The sequence below is a fragment of the Geotrypetes seraphini genome, chromosome 3, assembly GCF_902459505.1.
Source record: "Geotrypetes seraphini chromosome 3, aGeoSer1.1, whole genome shotgun sequence".
Lineage (NCBI taxonomy): Eukaryota > Metazoa > Chordata > Amphibia > Gymnophiona > Dermophiidae > Geotrypetes > Geotrypetes seraphini.
Window position 1 is genome coordinate 402,082,284 of NC_047086.1, and position 22,150 is coordinate 402,104,433.

At 45.4% G+C, this 22,150-nt stretch overlaps 1 protein-coding gene across 4 annotated transcripts in view; it reads left to right on the forward strand.

The window, feature by feature from the left end:
* The window catches only part of MDGA1 (MAM domain containing glycosylphosphatidylinositol anchor 1), a 629,079-nt gene that overhangs the window by 592,764 nt on the left and 14,165 nt on the right, over positions 1 to 22,150 (forward strand). For all 4 annotated transcript variants that reach the window (XM_033939535.1, XM_033939538.1, XM_033939539.1 and 1 more), the window contains one exon: positions 18,359 to 18,489. In XM_033939535.1, the coding sequence (XP_033795426.1) occupies positions 18,359 to 18,489 (131 nt within the window). The remainder of the gene's footprint in view (positions 1 to 18,358; positions 18,490 to 22,150) is intronic.

Below are 22,150 nucleotides of genomic sequence, written 5' to 3' on the forward strand. Positions count from 1 at the left end.
ATCACAATCTGAGCTCTAGAATGTTGCTACTTAGGATTTTAAAGGGGTTGAGGCTTGTGCAGATGAGGACGGAGCTTGCAGAAATGGGGCAGGGACAGGAAAAGAATTCTTGGGGATGGATGGGAAAATGAATTCCCGCGGGACGGGAAAAATCTGTCCCTGTGTCATCCCCTAATGGGGGAGAAGTGAAGAGACTGTTTGTCTAGGCTGTCACTAGAATTCTTCCACACACTAATTGGTCCTGTTACTTTGGACTGGTTAACTGAAACATCAAGGGGAGACCCCTTAGACTGAGCTCCCGACCTCAAAGTCAGAACTAGATCTTGTATACAGAGGTCAGATTCTTGATTTTCTAAACATGCCCTCTATTGCCAGCTAGAGATACCATGGTGGGTAAAATAATAACTTTAATCTTTTATACCGCCATAACCAAAAGTTCTAGGCGGTTTACACTAAAAAGAGCTGGACAATCAGCAAAATATAATAATACAGTAAAAAATACAAATATTTGTAAAATAGAATTTCAATAATAAAACTCACTAAGTAATAAATTTATTTAACAAAGTGGTCTTAATTAATTTCCGATAACATAGCTTGCTGAATACATTTACCTAACCAAGATTGTTGCCAGGGTCCTATCGAAGAAGGTCTTATATGTACACCAGGGGTTTCAAAGTCCCTCCTTGAGGGCCGCAAGCCAGTCGGGTTTTCAGGATTTCCCCAATGAATATGCATGAGATCTATGTGCATGCACTGCTTTCAATGCATATTCATTGGGGAAATCCTGAAAACCCGACTGGATTGCGACCCTCAAGGAGGGACTTTGAGATCCCTGATCTACACTCATTAATTTTTGGATAAGCAAATAAGTAGAAGTTTCTAGTTTCTCTTGATGGTCTATGCAACAAAAAATGAGGATAAAGGTAAGCTGGAGACAATCCCGATATTAGCTTAAAGCAGGTACAGGAAAATTTGAATAATACTCTTGCCTCCAAAGGCAGCCAATGAAGGAAACGATAATATGGATTAATATTCTGTTTCAAGAAAATGAATGTGAAAGAGCAAACCAGTGGCCAAGTAAAGAAGTGCCACGTCTCCATCAGGCAGCAGTCAAACAGAGCGGAAAGGAACAGGAAAACGCCCTTGTCAGGCATCATAGAAACATAGAAACATAGAAATAGACGGCAGATAAGGGCCCACGGCCCATCTAGTCTGCCCACCTTAATGTCCCTCCCCTACCTTTGCCCTGTGAATAGATCCCATGTGCCGATCCCATTTGGCCTTAAAATCAGGCACGCTGCTGGCCTCAATCACCTGTAGTGGAAGACTATTCCAACGATCAACCACTCTTTCAGTGAAAAAGAATTTCCTGGTGTCACCTCGTAGTTTCCCTCCCCTGATTTTCAACGGATGCCCTCTTGTTGTCGTGGGACCTTTGAAAAAGAAGATATCTTCCTCCGCCTCGATGCGGCCCGTAAGATACTTGAACGTCTCAATCATGTCTCCCCTCTCTCTGCGCTCCTCGAGCGAGTATAGCTGTAATTTGTCAAGCCGTTTTTCGTATGGTAGATCCTTGAGTCCCGAGACCATCCGGGTGGCCATTCTTTGCACCGACTCCAGTCTCAGCACATCCTTGCGATAATGCGGCCTCCAGAATTGCACACAGTATTCCAGGTGGGGCCTCACCATGGATCTATACAATGGCATAATGACTTCCGCCTTACGACTGACGAAACCCCTTCGTATGCAGCCCATGATTTGTCTTGCCTTGGACGAAGCCTGCTCCACTTGATTGGCATCCAACAATTTAAACTTTCCCTTCTAGAAAAGGGATTAAAGGAGTCAAGATTTCGAGTCAATCTTTGGTTTTTAAATTCTCTCAACTTTGGAATGATCTCCCTTTTATTTTAAGGAGTTCTGGTTCGCTTCAAATTTTTCGTAAATCTTTAAAAACCACTCTATTTGCTAAACACTTTGAAAATTAACTTTTTTGAAATTTCGTCATTATGGTTTCTATCAGTTAAGTTAACTACTGTAAACTGAGTCGAGCTTTCTTAGAATGTTGACTTGGTATATAAAGTTAAGCCTTAGATTAGATTAGATTAGATTAAGCTGAGGAAACATTTACAGTATATGCCGGTGACATCTGAACCGTTTCAGAAAGCAGGTGTAAATCTCTGCCATCCTCAAATGAAAGACTCACTCAAGTACAGAGGAGTGAAGTCTATCCTAACATATTCCATTCCTATGCTTCCTGCAACGGTGCCACTCTTCAATGATCCATCCTTCAAAGGAAAAGTTACAGCATGCGAAGGCTTAGAACATCCATTTATACGCAAAACATTGACCAAAAGTCAGGGTGGTAGATGTGTGAAATAGTTCCCCAAGGGAGGTGGTGGAGACAAAGACTGTCTGAATTCAAGAAACCATGGGGCAGGCATGTGGGATTTCTTAGGGAGAGGAGGAGATAGTGGATGCTGCGGATGGGCAGACTGGATGGGCCATTTGGCCTTTATCTGCCATCATGTTTCTGTCTTTGATGCTGTCCTGTTTTGTCTTATATTACATTATTATTTTAAATTGCCTTTCTCTAAACAATTTGACTCAAACCCCCGGATATTCAGTGCTATTGAACATGCCAGAAACAGGTCCTTTCCTGTTAAAGAGCCGGCTAACCACTAACATAGTAACATAGTAGATGACGGCAGATAAAGACCCGAATGGTCCATCCAGTCTGCTCAACCTGATTCAATTTAAATTTTTTTTATTTTTTCTTCTTAGCTATTTCTGGGCAAGAATCCAAAGCTTTACCCGGTACTGCGCTTGGGTTCCAACTGCTGAAATCTCTGTTAAGACTTACTCCAGCCCATCTACACCCTCCCAGCCATTAAAGCCCTCCCCAGCTCATCCTCCCCCAAATATTCAGTGCAAGTTAACCAGTTAAACACAAATATTCAGCCCAAAACCAGTTAAGTTTATTGTTTAAGATGGGCCTGCCATTTATATAGCCTGCCTCTAACTTAAGCAGCGCTGAATCTTAATTTAAGCAATTAAGATGCCACAGACAAAACTGAAACCGGATAGTCACTGGGTAAGGCCCAGCATGGAATATCCGAGGTCAGCGCATTGCCTGCCGCCAGCAGAAAATCGAGCCCAAAGGGTATTCCGCCAGGGTCGTTATGCTCACGTTACCCCTCTCTACAAGTCGCTTCATTGGCTCCCCGTCCGCTTCCGCATACAGTTCAAACTCCTTTTACTGATCTATGAGTGTACCAATTCTGCGGATCCTCAATATCTCTCCTCTCTTATCTGTCCCTACACCCCACCCCAGGAATTCCGTACTTTGGGTAAGTTTCTCTTGTCTGTACCCTTCTCCTCTGCTGCCAGCTCCCGACTCTGCTCCCTCTGCGTTGCTGCGGTTTGCCTGGAACAACCTGCCTGAAACGGTGCACCAGGCTCCATCCCCACCTACTTTTTCGAAGCTGCATTTAGGTCCTAACCCTTTCAACTTGTTCAACACTATGGGCTAGATTCATTAACCTGCCTGAATCGGAACAATCCATTTCCAATTCAGGCAGGTGTGACGAATTCACTAACCTAAAATATGCAGATGGGGGCGATCGGAGGAACGCCCCCATCTGCGTGCATGGATCGCGCATGGGCAGACCCGTCCTAGCTGTGACTTTTTTTTTTTTAACTTTAAACTTTTGTGAGCCCGTGGGTTTAACCCACTTTGGGTTAAAACCATGAGCTTGCCCAGGCAGTCGGGGCAGGCATGTTCGGTGCCCAACTTTCCTGCTCCTATGTGGCGGCAGCAGCAGCCTCTTCTTCCTTCCCTTCAGTGCGAGCCTGCGGATTTAAAGCTGGCGCTGCACTGCGGTGTGCAGCCCCACTTTAAAACCACAGGCTTGCACTGCGGAGAAAGGCGGCAGAGAGCAGGAGAGTCGGGGCAAGTAGGCAGGCGTGTTCGGGGCAGGCAGGCAGGCTCGTTCAGAGTTGCAGGAGATGAGGCTGACAGATTAGAAAGCAGAAGGCAGTGCAGTCGCAAAGGGCTTCAGCGAGCCCAGTCGGATCGAAAAAAAGTTTAGTGAACCACGTCCCTGCCTACTTTGCATGCAGTTCCCCTCATTTGCATGCGCGCACCGGAAGCGGATCGCTACACAGGTTAGTGAATACTGCAGGAGGGAAATCTGGTCGCTAAAGGGCTCGCAAACAGATCGGTACACGATCGGTTTGCTTAGTGAATCTAGCCCTATATCTGTTTTTCATTCCCTCTGTAGCCCCTACCCTCTCTACCTCTTCATCCCTTTGCATGGCCCTTCACGCTAGGGTTACCGGAAGTCCGGATTTCCTCAGACGGCTTTTCAGATCACCATAGGGCAGGAGCAAGGGGGCAAGGCTAGGGTGGGATTGGGGACAGGACTCGTGCGTGACTGGGTGGGCCTGGGGGGCGGGTTTAGAGGTCTGGATTTTCCAAATGGAAAATCTAGTAACCCTACTTCATGCACACCATATATTGAGCCACCCTGTGTCCTGTGTGTCTGTCATAACTTAGATTGTAAGCTATTTTGAGCAGGGACCGTTTCTTGCATGTTTAATGTATAGTGCTGCGTGCATCTGGTAGAACTCTAGAAATAATAAATAGCAGTGGTAGTAAATGAGAGATTTTGTCTAGTTGCCACTGGCTTTATGCCTCAATTTTAAAGGCCGGGCCATATTGGACACAGCATTGAATATACAGGTGTGGGTGGACAGCGTTCAAGCAGGCTGGAAGACTTGAACATCGAAGCCAAAAGAATTGCCAGAATGGATTCTCTCTCCCACATGATTGGGCTAGAGACTCCGTTCTGTGAATTCAAATAACAGACGAGGAAAAGCCATGTGAAAAACAAATAGGTTTTATTGACAGAGCTCCTGTGGTCTGGGAAGAGCAAGCCCTCAGAATTTCGGTGCTCTTCAAAGAGAGAAAACAAGGCAAACAGATTTATACCCTATGTGACATCATTTGTAATAATTATCACGCACGGTTGATCACACAACTTCCTTTCCAAAAATGCCTTACGTCAGTCAATGTTAACATTAAAAGTCTATTCTGTTAAGTTTTTAAGCCCAGCAGGTGGCAGTGTTTCACTTTTTCTTTCTAAATCACTTTTTGATCTCTGACCTTTTCAAATATCAGTCATGTCAGTAAATAGCCCTACTTCCTGCAGATTCTAATCTACAAGAAACAGATTCTCTGTAAAACACCCAAATTTCCTGTTCCTCTGAGAACCTTATCCCCTTGGATGTATATGAAGAATGGTACATAAATCTATGTCTCTTAAGAGTCACAAAATCAACCTTCTGAACTTCCTAGCATTAGCTAGGACGGGGGTCGGCAACCCGCGGCTCCAGAGCCGCATGCGGCTCTTTTCCACCTCTGCTGCGGCTCCGGTAGTGTGTCACGCAGGAATGCAGCTTACAAGTCCGGCGTCGCGGCGGGAAATAGCCATGCTGAGCAGTGAGCTCAGCACACACAGATGAAAGCCTTGCTTGCTGATTGGTCCGGCGGCCCCGCCCCGCCGTGCCGCCGGACCAATCAGCAAGCAAGGCTTTCATCTGTGTAGTGCTGAGCTCACTGCTCAGCGTGGCTATTTCCCACCGCGACGCTGGACTTGTAAGGTGCCTGAAAAAGAAATCATCCTGGCCGGGGTCGGTGTCATGCTCCGGAGCTTCTACAGCCTTCCTATCTCCCTCTCCCTTCTACCTGCTTCCGGCCACATCCCCTGCTCCGCGGCTCTCTTCGGCAACTCAGCAGCAGCTTCTGACGTCGGGGCCTACCCTTTGCGAGTCCCGCTTGTTTCAACTTCCTTTTTCCACAAAGGCGGGACTCGTAGAGGGAAGGCCTCGATGTCGGCAGCTTGTCTTGATCACTGCTGCTGACGAGTTGCTGAAGAGAGCCGCGGAGCAAGGGGGGTGTTGCCAGGTGCAGGTAGAAGGGAGAGGGCCAGATGCAGGACTCGTGGGTGAGGGAGGAGAAGAGAGAGAGAAAGAGAGAGGGGAGGGAAACAAAAGGAAATATTTCATACTGGGCTGGGCCGGAGTGGAGGGAGGGTGGAAAGATTCTAGCTACAGGGTGCAGTAACAAAGGAAAAGGGGGGAAAGCTGAAAATGGAGATAGTGACACAAAGAAGAGAAAGGGTAAGCAGGACCTACTGAATAAGGATAGAGATACAGAGGGGACATGAAGAGGAGGTGAAATAGAGACATAGAAGTAATGCTGAAAAAGTGTGTGGGGGGAGATAAAGACATTGAAAGGGCAAATGGTGAACATGGCGTAAAGATAAGGACAGAGATAAATGAAGATTCTGAAAAAGTGGTGAGATAGGGATATAGATGAGATGGACACAAAGAAGGGTGATGCTGGAAAATAGGTGGAATGGTAATTCTGACAAACACAGAAGAGAAATGCTGGATCAAGGAGAGATGGGGCTCAGGCTGGATGGAATGAGGAGAAATGCCTTGTTGGCCCGGAACTTCCTCTCCTACGTCAGAATTGATGTCAGGGAGCGGAATGCTGGTCAGCACGATGCTTCTGCAGGGAAAGCTTGGGACGGCGGTGGCTTGGGGGCTGTTCCCCGATGGCAGTGGCAGCAAACCGAGTGGCTTGGGGGAGAGCACAGAGAAAGAAAGAAAGGGGGCAGACAGGGAGACAGAAAGAAGGGGGAACAGGGAGACAGAAAGAAAAAGTTGGGGGAGAGAATGAGGTATGGAGGAGAGGAAACATACAGGAGGCTGAAAGAAAGGAAGAAAGATTGGATGCACAGTTAGAAGAAGAAAGTGCAACCAGAGACTCATGAAATCACCAAATAGCAAAGGTAGGAAAAATGATTTTATTTTCAATTTAGTGATCCTGTATATAGCATTAAGATAAGAAACAATATATGCAGTGTTAGATTTGTTTTATAATGGTTTTGCGGCTCCAAGTTTTTTTTTCTTTTCGAAAACGGGTCCAAGTGGCTCTTTATGTCTTAAAGGTTGCAGACCCCTGAGCTAGGAAATGTAGAATCAGCAACTTAGACAGGGAATGCCAATCTGTGAGCTTAATCTCTTTATTACAAGGCCGAGTTTCCAATGTAATGTGCAGGTACTGTATTTTAATTTATTCACGTAATTTTGAGTCATTCACAATCTCAGTTTTCATATCAACACCTGTAAATTCCAGGAATCTTCAACAACAGATAGCTGGTTCATAGACAAAACCGCCAAAGACAAAGGCACGCACCGACAACTGAGCGCAAGATGGAAGCACACGCCGAAGAAAAAGATTGTTTTTAGTGGCTCCGACGGGGGTTTTTGTTACTTAATAGAGATCGCGGCGGCGTTGTGGGGGGTTTGGGGGGTTGTAACCGCCCTCATTATACTGGAAACTTAACTGTTTCCCTGTTTTTTAGGGAAAAAGTGAAGTTTTCAGTAAAATGTGGGGGGTTACAACCCCCCAAAACCCCCACAACGCGGCGCGATCTGTACACCCCCCGTCGGAGCCCTTTAAAACAGTCATTTTCTTCGGCGCGTGCCTCCATGTTGCGCTCAGTTGTCTGCACGCACCTTTGTTCCTGCGTGCTTTTGACCTGACACCCAGATAGCTATTATCCAGTTAAGGCCAATTATTCAGCCTTTAACTGGCTAAGTTCAATTAGACAAAGATAGGACTGTTTTATGTGGTCCAATTTGTCTGGCTACCTTCTCTGGTTAAGTGTTGAATAAGGGCATTTAACCACACAGGTGCCGACTCTGCACCCAGGTCACCACAATGTAGCTGGTTTTGGTTTAGGCAGTGGTTAAGGGCTAGTGAATAGCTCCCAAAAACTCCACACAGGCGATTTAACCAGGCAGGATCCTGGTTAAATCGCTTTGGTGAAAAGGGCAAATAGAATGCTAGGAATGATTAAGAAGGGGATCACGAACAGATCTGAAAAGGGGATCACGCAGACCTGGAATACTGCGTCCAATGTTGGTTGCCGTACATTAAAAAGGACATAGTACTACTTGAAAGGGTCCAGACAAGAGCGACAAAAATGGTTAAGGGACTGGGGGAGTTGCCGTACAAGAGGCTAGAGAAATTGGGCCTCTTCTCCCTTGAAAAGAGAAGACTGAGAGGGGACATGATCGAAACATTCAAGATATTGAAGGGAATTGACTTAGTAGATAAAGACAGGTTGTTCAACCTCTCCAAGGTAGAGAGAACGAGAGGACACTCTCTACAGTTAAAAGGGGATAGATTCCGTACAAACGTAAGGAATTTCTTCTTCATCCAGAGAGTGGTAGAAAACTGGAGCTCTCTTCCGGAGGCTGTTATAGGGGGAAACACCCTCCAGGGATTCAAGACAAAGTAGATAAAGACAGACTGTTCACCCTCTCCAAGGTAGAGAGAACGAGAGGGCACTCTCTAAAGTTAAAAGGGGATAGATTCCGTACAAACGTAAGGAAGTTCTTCTTCACCCAGAGAGTGGTGGAAAACTGGAACTCTCTTCCGGAGGCTTTTATAGGGGGAAACACCCTCCAGGGATTCAAGACAAAGTAGATAAAGACAGACTGTTCACCCTCTCCAAGGTAGAGAGAACGAGAGGGCACTCTCTAAAGTTAAAAGGGGATAGATTCCGTACAAACGTAAGGAAGTTCTTCTTCACCCAGAGAGTGGTGGAAAACTGGAACGCTCTTCCGGAGGCTGTCATAGGGGGAAACACCCTCCAGGGATTCAAGACAAAGTTAGACAAGTTCCTGCTAAACCAGAACGTACGCAGGTAAGGCTAGTCTCAGTTAGGGCACTGGTCTTTGACCTAAGGGCCAACGCATGAGCAGACTGATCCACTGGTCTGACCGAGCAGTGGCAAATCTTATGTTCTTATGGCTGTCAATCCCATAGTTCTCAAATTTAGCATAAACTATAAATACATCAATAATGCAACCATAAAAAAATAGGTACAGAGCATCAGTCAACTTAATGAGTATATTTTTGTTTCCCATTGACATGGAGTGGTAGAAATAATGAATATACAGTAGTTTGAAGTGGTGAGTGGCCCGAAACCCTTTCAGCCCTGTCCAGTGTAAGGCCTTAGCCAAGCAGAATTCTGTTCTCATTCAACTCAACCCAAGCACCTACCAGCACGGTTGATTTCTTTTGGGAGGTGGGCGGTTGCCTCTGGCCTACCTTGAATTTCGGTGTGTGCCGTCTACATAGTATTTGAATTCTGGTTGCATTATTTGTTCATCACTAGTTTAGCTTTGTGTCTCTTTCAGCTCCTCACTTTCGGCAGGCGTTAGCCACGGCAGATAGCTCTAGTAATGGGCTTTTCCCCTTGACAGTAATTCCTTCAGACAGATTGGATCTATAAACCGAACAAGGGGAAAACAACCTTATCTTAATTAGAAACAGGGTTCTTCTACCCAAGTACCTGATGCTTGAAAGTTTCTATATATTTGTTTTCTTTTCTTTTGCCACCTCATTTATCCCCTCCCCCTTACAAAAATATGCAAGAGGTTTTTAGCGCTGGCCGGCGCGTTTTACGCGCTGTGCTGCTCCGACGGTCATAGAGTTCCTATGAATATCGAAGAAGCACAGAGCATTCAGTGCGCCAGTGCTAAAAACCTCTTGCACAGTTTTGTAAAAGGGGGGGAGGGGGAGTTAATGCTACTACTACTAGGAATTAGTTCTATAGCGCTACCAAATGCACGCAGCGCTGTACAGAGTCACAAAGAGTAAGAAAACAGTCCCTGCTCGAGAGAGCTTACAATCTAAACAGACAAGACAAACAGGATGTCATGGATACAGTTAATCTGCTGGCTGGGTTGGAGAACAGAGGGGAGGGAGTACAGGACAATCGAGCCATTGTGACATCACTGATGAGGTTGGCTTTTATTGGTGGAATAAGGCATTATGACATCACAAGCTCAACTCTGCTTCCCAAAGACTCAAACTCTTCACACTACTACTATGAATTACTTCTAAAGCGCTACCAGACGCACGCAGCGCTGTACAGAGTCACAAAGAAGACAGTCCCTGCTCCAAAGAGCTTACAATCTAAACAGACAAGACAGACAAACAGGATATCATCTATGCAGTTAAGGGGAAGGGCTGGCTGGGTTGAACAGAACAATGAAGCCATTGTGACATCACTGATGAGGTTGGCTCTTATTGGTGGAATGAGGCATTATGACATCACAATCTCAGCTCTGCTTCCCAAAGACTGAAACTCTTCACACTACTACTATGAATTATTTCTAAAGCACTACCAGATGCACGCAGCACTGTACAGAGTCACGAACAAGACGGTCCCTACCCAAAAGAGCTTCCAATCTAAACAGACAAGATGTCATGGATACAGTTAAGGGGAACAGTTAATCTGCTGGCTGGGTTGGAGGGCAGAGGAGTGTGTTGAGGATTGAAAGCTATAGCAAAAAGGTGGGTTTTCAGTCTGCTTTTAAACAAGGGAAGGGGCTTGACGGACAAACTCGGGTCATTTATTCCAGGCCTAGGGGGCAGCTAGATGAATGGAACAAAGTCTGGAACTGGCAGTGGAGGAGAAGGGTAACGCTAAGAGCGACTTATCTGAGGAACGGGCTTGCAAAAGAAAAAGTTTCCTACTGAAAGCACGCGCAGAACCTCTAGCAATCCATGCGGTGGGTGGGTTGCATGCCAGCGATCATCCCCATTTGCCTGCAGGCCTTTAGTGAATTTGTCGGCCTTCATGCAATCGGGAACGGATTGGAAACGGAAAGGAGGTTAGTGAATCTAGCCCTATATTACTAGACAGTGACATTATTCCCCCTCCCTGACGTTCAGCTAATGGCAGTCAGCTTTTTAACTATGCTGACCACTGCATTCTCTGTTTGGACTCAGCACGGAATATCCAGGACCTCAGCAGCGGCCAGAGTTTATCTGGCTATAGCCAGTATTCAGTGCTGTACCCAAAGAGCTACGTGAGCATAGTTAGAACTGCATTTTATTTATTTATCCAGTTTTCTCTACCGTTCTCCCAGGGGAGCTCAGAATGGTTTACACTAATGTAATCAGGTACTCAAGCATTTTTCCTTGTCTGTTGAATGGATTAATGGAATTCATTTTTCATGACTATACAGCCTCATAGTGCATAACGAGTAAACAAGTTTCAAGTTTATTCGTTCTTAATGAATCACTTGTTTAGATTGCTAAGCGATGTACCACATAATATAAATGTACAGATAAAATATTAGTGCTGACGTACAAAATGACTTTTATATTGTGGGTTAAAACTTACAAGAATTGTGTGGGAAAATGGGGAGAAAGTTACAATGTTTAAATAGGAGAGAAAGAAGAACATAAAAGGAATGAACAAAAAGGAGGGGGGTAATTTTGTCTACTTAAATAAAAATTGTTAATTAGAAAGCTAGGAATCATATGCATCTTTAGAAAGATATGTTTTTAAGGTTTTTTTAAATAAGGTTAAATCTTTTAATTCTCTAATGTATTGAGGTAGGAGGTTCTATGATTGGGGGGCCATTACAGAAAACATGTCGTGCCGTCTAATTCCTATAACTTTCATCGAGGGAACGGAAAGAAGATTGTGGGAAGTCGAGCGGAGAGATCATGAAGTGCTGTATGGGATTAACCACCTGTTAATAAATTGTGGTTCATTATAACTCAAGACTTTAAAAACTAAAAACAGTAATTTAAAAGTAATGCGGTGGCTTACCGGAAGCCAATGGGATTTCATCAACAGAGGGGTAACATGATCATATTTTTTCGCATTGTGGATCAGTTTCACGGCAGTATTTTTTCAAAACATAAGAATAGCCTTACTGGGTCAGACCAATGGTCCATCCAGCCAGTATCCCGTCTTCACAGAGGCCAATGCAAGTCACAAGTACCTGGCAAAAGCCCAAATAGTAGCAGCATTCCATGCCACTGATCCAGGGCAAGCTGTGGTTTCTTCCATGTCTGTCTCAACAGCAGTTTATGGACTTTTCTTCCAGGAACTTGTCCAAACCTTTATTTTTAAACCAGCTACATTAACCACGCTTACCAAATCCTCTGGCAACACATTCCAGAACTTAACTATTCATGATGAATAATTTATCTTAAATAAAAAAAACTAATAATTTAAATTTAAAAACTGATTTTTTTAAATTAAAAAAATATCATTGATTTTTTTTTTATCCAGCCTGGTCTGTGTGTCGTACAACAATTACTTGTGTAAACAGCAGCATTGCAATATCAGCATTTACACATGCATACAATCTACATGTGTAAATGATGCTATGTAAGCTTCTAAATGCCCTGTAAGGCTTCTAAAATGATCTTTTTTAGCTGATTGAATGCTTTCTACATTTCACTAATGCAAAAGAATGGGTTACTGTAAAACAGTGAGAACATATTTTTAGACTGTTCCTTCTTACCTGGAAAGAAACACCGATCCCTGGCAGCAGCCGAGGAGCAGAGGAGAGCATGGGAGAGCACTGAGCCCTGCCCCCCTGGGGCTAAGAACGCTATGTAACATCTAGGCTCAATCAGTGGAGCTTGATGAATGAAAGTAGGAAAAAAGAGGTATTGATGCCCCTGTATAAGACTCTAGTGAGACCTCATTTAGAATATTGCGTACAATTCTGGAGGCCGCACCTTCCAAAAGATATAAAAAGGATGGAGTTGGTCCAGTGGAAGGCTACTAAAATGACGTGTGGTCTTCGTCATAAGGTGTGTAGGGACAGACTAAAGATCTCAATCTGTATACTTTGAAGGAAAGGTGGGAGGGGGGAGATATGATAGAGATGTTTAAATACTTATGTGGTGTAAATGCGCATGAGTCGAGTCTCTTTCATTTGAAAGGAAACTCTGCAATGAGAGGGCATAGGATGAAGTTAAGAGGTGATAGGCTCCGGAGTAATCTAAGGAAATACTTTTTTTTAATAGAAAGGGTGGTAGATGCATGGAACAGTCTCCCGGAAGAGGTGGTGGAGACAGAATTCAAGAGGGCCTAGGATGGGCATGTGGGATCTCTCGGACAGAAGAAGAGATAATGGTTACTGCGGATGGACAGACTAGTTGGGCCATTTAGCCTTTATCTGCCATTATGTTTCTATGAAAGTGTGTAAGTCACATATCAAAGGAAGTGTCACCAAGCTTTTTCCACCTTCTTCACCCATCAAGATGGGCTCTGCTATATCTGAGGTCCTACATACCCAATTAACTGTCCATGGGTCAGCATTGAATAACTTAAATGTCCATATAATTTCTAGGCCAATCCAGACCAGTCCAGCACTAACCCGATAGTGTCACAGTGGCCTGTTCAGAAATTCACTAACCAAATGCCCGATATTCAGAGCTATTTGGACTAGATAAACTGATGAGCTGATGACGGGAGTTACAGCCGATCGCTGGGTCCCCCTTCTCCTCTCGACCTGCTGCCTGCCTCCGGGATCTTCTTCTTTCTTGCCTGACTTTTGCTTCTGCGATCTGCTGCTCCTGGGGATCTTCTCGCAGAGAATCGTCGGGAGCCGGAGACGGTTTGATGAGGCCTGAGTGGCCTGACAGCGGGAGACCTCCTGTGGCCTCTCTGATCCTCCAGCTCTCCTTGGCATGATGTCTTCGGCTGTTGGGACCCTCCTGCCTCTTCTACCCTGACTTCGATGGAGCCGATATTTGCTCCAGTTGTCTATTGCCTTTGACTGCTCCTTCTTTTCTGCCTACAATCTTTGACTGTTGGCTTGGCTCTTGCAGTGGGGATCCTGAGATCGTCTTTGGCCAATGATGGATTGACATCAAAAAATTATCTCGGCTATTGTGTCCTGCTGTTGCCTTGCACTGGACTGAGCCCAATTGGGCCTTTCTTTCACTTCAGCTTAATTTCTATTTTTAAATTTCTAATTTTCTTAAATTTACTTTATTTTTATTTTTACAGTAATTTTTGTTTTCACCCGTAATGAATACTTGTTAGGGTATGTATATATCTTGTATCTTTTTCTGTCTCTACCTTTCCTTTCTGAATATGGTCTATGGAGTTCCTTTCAGTATTCAATTTTTACATTGTAAACCGCTTAGGTCAATAAAATGTGGGAACGATATATCAAATTGTTAATAAACTTATAGAGCGCTAAGCCGGCTAGCCACTAATATTCAGTGGGAGATAGATAGCTAAAATATAAGAATAGCCTTACTGGGTCAGACCAATGGTCCATCAAGCCCAGTAGCCCGTTCTCATGGTGGCCAATCCAGGTCACTAGTACCTGGCCAAAACCAAAAGAGTAGCAACATTCCATGCTACCCATCCAAGGCAAGCAGTGGCTTCCCCCGTGTTTTCTCAATAACAGACTATGGACTTTTCCTCCGGAAACCTGTCCAAAACTTTCTTAAAACCAGCTACATTATCCGCTCTTACAACAACCTCTGGCAACGCGTTCCAGAGCTTAACTATTCACTGAGTGAAAAAATATTTCCTCCTATTAGTTTTTAAAGTATTTTCCTGTAACTTCATCGAGTGTCTCCTAGGCTTTGTAATTTTTGATGGAGTGAAAAATCAATCACTTGTACCCGTTCTACTCCACTCAGGAATCCTATCTCCCCTCAACCATCTCTTTTCCAAGCTGAAAAGCCCTAACCTCTTTAGTCTTTCCTCATCCGAGAGGAGTTCCATCCCCTTTATCAACTTGGTCGCTCTTTGAACCTTTTCTAGTGCCGCTATATCTTTCTTGAGCTAAGGAGATCAGAACTGAACGCAGTACTCTAGGTGAGTTTGCACCATGGAGCGATACAGAGGAATTATAATATTCTTAGTCTTGTTAACCATCCCTTTTTTAATCATTCCGAGTCTGCCTCCAGTGGTCTGAAAATTGGCCCCTAAATGTTTTGCTTTAGTCCAGTCAGCACAATTTAACAAGTCAGGAACCAAGAGAGGAGGTGAATCTTAGCCTTCGAGGTGTTACTTATATGATTGAAAGCTTCTTAGACGAGAAGGATAGGATTAACCTTTTGGTAGGCCCTATAAAAATAAACATAGTGGTCCCATGGAAAATGCAATGAGAATTATCCTGTTGAAGTCCAGGGCTATGACCTTAGTGTGATCCATCTCTGCCTTGGCTCTTCTGTTAAATCATGCTGTCTGCTCATCTTTGGAGCTTAGCTGATCACCAACCATGCTGCAGAAACCCTTTCCCAGTGGCAAACCAAAAGACGCTGGGAGTTAAAGCCTTAAATTGCTCTTGAAGACTGTGATCGGCTGACAACTCTATGCTAGTTTCTTGACAGATGCGAAACTTTCCTGTTTCTCTCAAAGTGATTCCAGATTTCATATGTTTACGGGCAGCCCAAGAAATAGTCAGAAGAATAGCCATATTGGGTCAGATCAATGGTCCATCTTTCCAACAGTGGCCAACCCAGGTCCCAAATACCTGGCAGAAACCCAAAAAGAAGCAACATTCCAGAGCTGAGATTGTGATGCCATAAAGCCTCATTCCACCAATGCCTGAGAGCCAAACTCATCAGTGATTTCACAATGGCTTGATTGTTCAATACTTGGCTCACACAAGAACATAAGAGCTGCCATACTGGGATAGATCGAAGGTCCATGAAGCCCAGTATCCAGGTCACAAGTACCTGGCAGAAATCCAAATAGTAGCAATATTCCATGCTACCGATCCCAGGGCAAGCAGTGGCTTCCCCTTGTCTGTCTCAGTAGCAGACTATGGACTTTTCCTCCAGGAACGTGTCTAAGTCTTTTCTAGACTCAGCTATACTAACAGCTATTACTACATCCTGTAGCAACAAGTTCCAGAACATAACTATTCATTGAATGAAAAGTATTTCCTCCAATTTGTTTTAAAAGTATTTCTATGTCATTTCTTTGAGTTTTCCATGGTTTTTGCACTCGATTCACTTTTCCAAGTTGAAAAGCTCTAACCTTTTTAGTCTTTCTTCATATAAGAGGAAAGTAAGATTTTGGTTGCTTTTTTTTTTTTTTTAACGTTTTCAATTCCTTGATATCTTTTTTTGAGATACAACAACCAGATTTGAACACTGTATTCAAGGTGACAAGTTGAACGAAAATGTCATCAATTAGATTCTGATTCACTTCAATTTCTTCAACAAACTTGCTGAGACGTGCAAGGATTTCACAGTTTCTGTTTTACAGCTTACTATTCCAAAATTTGATTTGTCTTTAAAATGCCAACACTTCCTCCTAGAGCAATTTAAATATAGAGAAGACATATAGACATGTCCTAATTAAATTCATAATACAAACACATAAAGGGAATTCTGTAACTCAGAGCATGTAGTAATGTGCATCATAAGTGTGCAAGTGTCAAAATGGCCGACATAGCAGAATTAGAAAAGCTTTGACGGCAACTCCAGCAGTTTATCCTTTCTAAAAATACTAGGACATCTGATGAAGCTACTAAGTAGTAGATTTAAAACAGACCTGAGAAAATATTTCTTCACACAATGTGTAATTAAACTCTAGAATTCATTGCGGGAGAATATGATGAGATCACTTAGCTTTGCAGGGTTTTAAAAAGGATAATTTCCTAGAAGAGAAGTCCATAGGCCATTATTGAGATGGCTTGGGGAAATCCACTACTTATTCCTAGAATAAAGCAGTATAAAATCTGTTTTACTACTTGGGATCTAGCTAGGTACTTGGGACTTGGGTTAGCCACTGTTTGAAATAGGATACTGGGCTTGATGGACCTTCAGTCTGTCCCAGTACAGCAACTCTTATGTGAGCCAAGCCTAGGACAATCAAGCCATTGTGACATCACTGTTGAGGTTGGCTCTCAGGCATTGGTGGAATGAGGCATTATGACATCACAGTCTCAGCTCTGGAATGTTGCTACTCTTTGGGTTTCGGCCTGGTACTTGGGACCTGGGTTGGCCACTGTTGGAAACAGGATGCTGGGCTTGATGGATCTTCGGTCTGTCCCAATATGGCAATTCTTACGTGAGCCAAGTATAGGACAGTCAAGCCATTGTGACATCACTGATGAGTTTGGCTCTCAGGCATTGGTGGAATGAGGTATTGTGACATCAGAATCTCAGCTCTGGAATGTTGCTACTCTTTGGGTTTCTGCCAGGTACTTGGGACCTGGGTTGGCCAATGTTGGAAACAGGATACTGGGCTTGATGAAAGGAAAAGGGAATGGGGACTTTTTTGTTGCTTTGGCATTTGAAGGAGGATTAAGCGACTTGCCCAGGGTCAAGGAACAGCACTGGGATTTGATCTCCCAACCTCTACCTCTACCAGTGAGCCACACCTTCAGTCTGTCCCAGTATGGCAATTCTTATGTGAGCCGAGTATAGGACAATCAAGCCATTGTGACATCACTGTTGAGGTTGGCTCTCAGGCATTGGTGGAATGAGGCATTATGACATCACAGTCTCAACTCTGGAATGTTGCTACTCTTTGGGTACTTGGGTTGGGTTGGTACTCTTTGGGTACTTGGGACCTGGGTTGGCCACTGTTGGAAACAGGATACTGGGCTTGATGGAACTTTGGTATGTCCCAGTATGGCAAGCCTTATGTTTTTTTATGTTCTGTGGTCTGTGTCCCCTATATGGCAAGACAGATCAGGAAGGGCTGAAGATAGCTTTGACGGCACCTCAATGGCTGAGGAAGTAGGGCCAGTGCAGGGCACTGAAATGGCAAGGATGGATCAGAAGCAAGTATCGTCTGAGAGCAGGTCTTGCATATCTTGGGAGGTTGGGGAAGACATCTCATAGTGGAACTTAAGAAGTAAAGTGTAATAATATACTGGATTGTTGATAGTGAATGTGACTGCTGGGCAGGTCTTTATTTGCCCTCATTTACTCTACAGAGCGGAGTGGAGGAGTGGCCTAGTGGTTGGAACCCCTGCCTCAGCACCCGGAGGTTGTGGGTTCAATCCCAGCACTGCTCCTTGTGACTCTGGACAAGTCACTTAACACTCCATTGTGAGCCCACCTGTAACAGGTGGTATCCAGAGACAGCAAGCAGACATTCTCACAGATGGGTAACATCATCCAGAGAAGAGTGCTAAAGTGTACTGTCACTTTAAGCTTTAACATAGCTTTGAGACTGCCTGCACCGCGCATGCGCCTTCCCGCCCAATGGTACTCAAGTACTTCTCCCTAGCTGTCTCAGTGGGCTCACAATCTAATATACCTGGGGCAGTGGAGTGTCTGGCACAGGGAGCAGTGCCGGGCTTGAACCTGCAGCCTCAGGGTGCCGAGGCTGCAGCCGTAACCACTAGGCCACTCCCCCACATTCCATATGTCCAGCTGCGCGGACAGGAAACCATGAGGTAGCGCTGTGCATAGCGACTGGGTCCCTGGCTCCATAGGATTCAAATTCAACAATGGTCTTCTCTCTCGTAGGGTCACTGAATCTTCTCGTGCGGGTCCGAAACATCGGCTCCACGGACACTCAAGTGTGGACCCTGAGCGGCAACAGAGGAAACATGTGGCGGCAAGCAAACGTCCCCATTAACCCACCGGGGCCCTTCCAGGTGAGCTTCTCGTAAGCCACGCCCTGCGTGGAGTCCGCCGCTCCGCCGCCAGAAGAAAGTGAGAGCCAGGCGCTGTGGTCAAATATCAGAAAGAAGGCGAATCAGCAAAGATAGGAAGGAAAAGGGATGCTTGTCATTTTGGAAATGTTCAGCATTTGCCCTCGCATTTTTGCTGACCGCTGCCGGAATTTTCCCCAGGTTCTGGCACTGAATTACTGGAAATATGGAGCCAGCAAAATCATACTTGGTTGCATGTAATATTCAGCACTTATCTGGCTATGGCGAACTGCGTCAAGATAGAACCGACTGTATGCCATTGTATTTACGTAGTTACCTTAGCCAGTTAACTGGCCAAGTGCTGGCTTCTCCCCCCCCCCCCCCCCCCCCCGGGAACACCCACAAAATAGCTCATTTCATGTCAGGGCGCCAACTGGACATTATCAACAGCACTAACCAGTTAAAAGGGTACTTAATATGACCAGTTAATTTAATTTAAATTTTATTTTATTTCTTGTATACCGCTATACCGTGAGGTTCAAAGCGGTTTACAGTAAAGATGCATTAAAGATACAAATAAAATAAAAATAAGTAAGATAGGTACTTGGAAGTTCTCTAACTGTCCCGAAGGCTCACAATCTAGCTAAAGTACCTGAGAAAAACAATTATTAAAATGGTAAAGAAAGAAAAAATAAAAACAAAGATAGAGACAAGGTATTAACACGAGAAAGCGATTTAAGCCAGTCAGGTTTTCAGATAGCCCTAAGGAATATGCGTGGAGCAGATTTGCATACCTTTCACCTCCATTATATGCAAATCTCCTGAAAACCTGACTGGCTGGTGGCCCTCCAGGACAGGGCTAGGGACCACTGGTTTAAATGGCCAGGAACTGTTTCTGGCCAGTGACATCACTTTGAATTTCGACCCCAATGTAAAAACGGAGGTGGAGGCACTGGCACAGCGAGGGTGGGAGGCGTCTGGAACACTGGCGCCCCCCTTTGCCCTCTTCTTCCCCCCCTCTCCCGCCATGCATGCGCCCCTTCCCTTCCCCCCTACCTCTTCACTTTCCCTGGAGCAAGCAGCATCTCCAACTTGCTGCCCGCTCCGACTTCGGCTCTCCCTCTGACGTCACTTCTTAGTACTCGGGACGCAGAAGTAACGTCAGAGGGGGCACCGAGGGCCTGGCAAAGAGCTACAGGTACGGTGGGGGGGAGGTGAAGGAGTGTGGCGGGGGAGAGGTGGGAAAGAGTGGAGGGGCGGAGAGGAGGAGAGATGCCGGCACCCCCACCAAAACGGCACCGGGGACGGACCGCAGCCCCCTTACTGCACCACTGGGTGGAGGAGGATAGGCACAATTATTGGCTAAAATAAAAGATGGCACGAAAAGCAGTTAGACAAGCAGAGCCTTAAAAGGAGAAGCGTCTATCCAGTCGATAAAAGGAAGATGTAAGTGGATTTGTGGCCTTAGGGGGTGATTATGCGCACGGTGTTGGAAAAAGAGAGATTCTGATTGTTGGTGAAGCAAATGAACATCTGCCGCCTAAAGACATCAATGTTGGTGATCATTTGATTAAGATCAGTGAAAAAATTAGAGTACTTGGTGCGATGGTTGATGCCCATCTTACTTCACCATGCGAAAATTGTCTCATTTGAAGAATATCTTGTCAAATTGGGATTTGACACAAGTACCGTATTTTCACGCAGATAACGCGCACCCGTGTAAAATGCGCACACGGGTATAGCGCGCAGAAACCACGATTTTATGTACAAAAACTTTTGTATACCGCGCTCACGGGTATACCGCGCATGCTGCCCGACTGTCCTTTCACCCGCCCCGACTCTCCTCTGGCCACCCCGACTCGCCTTTCGCCCTCCCCAACTCTCCGTGCACTGTCCCGACTATCCTTTCACCCTCCCTGACTTTCCGTGCACTGCCCCGCCTCTCCGTGCGCTGTCCCGACTCTCCGTTCACCCTCCCTGACTTTCCGTGCACTGCCCCGACTCTCCGTGCGCTGTCTCGACTCTCCGTTCACCCTCCCTGACTTTCCGTGCACTGCCCCGACTCTCCGTGCGCTGTCCCGACTCTCCGTTCACCCTCGGGTTGGGCCCATGTGCCTCAGGCCGCGCCCCCAGGTGGGACCTAAGGCTCCAGGGCCTATTCTGATTGGCCCACGCGCCTTAGGCCCCACCAGTAGGCGGAGCTTTGGGACGGATGGGCCAATCCGGCCACATTCCGTCGTTGGCTGCCTGCCGGACAGGCGGGTTTGGCTCCCGTCTGTCCGGCCAACTACCAAAGGTACGGGGAAGGGGGGGTGGGGGTGTCGTGGGGGTCGGCCAGGGGGTCGCGGGTCGGCTGGGGGGGCGGTCGGAGGTTCTTGGGGGGGGGCGGTCGTTGGAGGGAGGGGGGTTTGCGTCGAGGGCAGGAGGGCCTGGGATCCCTCCTGCCCGTAATGTAGTGCGGGGTGGGGGTAGGGGGTCGCCGTGGCCAGGAGGGTTTGGGCTCCCTCCTGGCCCGATATTGTCGGGGAGTTGGGGAGTCGGCCGGGCAAGAGGGCTTGGGCTCCCTCTTGCTCCGATCGTGGATGCGGGTGCGGGTGGGAGCGCGTGCGAGCGGTCGTTCGGGGTGGGGGTGCGAGCGGTCCTGCTGGGGGGGGTGAATCGGGCGTCGGGCGGGGTGGGAACTATGTAAAAAAATTTTTGTATACCGCACTCATGCACGAGGGGTATGCACGGTAGGTAAAAACGCGTATAACGCGCGCGTTATATGCGTGAAAATACGGTACTTCACAGCTAGATTACTGTAATGGTATCTATCTCGGCTTAAGTGCAACACAACAAAACAAAAAGGGAGACCCAATGTTCCACAGTAACAACAATCCAAAGATAACAACGACAGACTGTGGATGTGGATGTTCTGAAAGATGATTTTTTTTTAGATTTATGTTAGAATATACACTTTCACCAAAACAATATGATAAATGTCGCAAAAAATATATATAAACAGTACTTCTGCAGTTCTTTTGATCATGAGATGCGGGTTTGCGTCCTGTTTAAAGTTTGATCGGATCGTTTTACACCCTGAGGCAGCAGATATGTGAAACGCTGGCCACTGTTGGTGTACCGATCAACCGATAAGATAAGTGGCTATTTCCTCTATCTTTTTACACAACACAGCCCTGCTTTAAGTTTACAATTTGTGGGAGTAAGTTTGGAGGTTTTTTACCAGTGAGGTGTTCGCCCAACCACCTTGGACCACCATTGTGGTGGTGGAAGGGTTCCAGTCTGAGGCTTTTTCCTCCATTCATTTGAAACTTCCTTCATTGAAACTGCAGCAGTACTGTTTATATATATTTTTTGCGACATTTATCATATTGTTTTGGTGAAAGTGTATATTCTAACATTATTGATTTTTCACACATCCGAGTTGTTTTTTTTTTTTTTAATTTATAACATTTTATTGAAGGAAATAATAGAATACAAATAGATTTCATTTCAATTAAAATTACAAATATCATATTTACATAAATATTTCTAGCATTCCTTCAAAATAAATTTTCATATGATCCCAATCAACCCCCCTACTACCCCTCACCTCCCTTCCCCTCTTCCCCTCATTCCCTCCCTTTTCCCCTCCCCTTTTCAATGTATAACATTTTATTAAAGG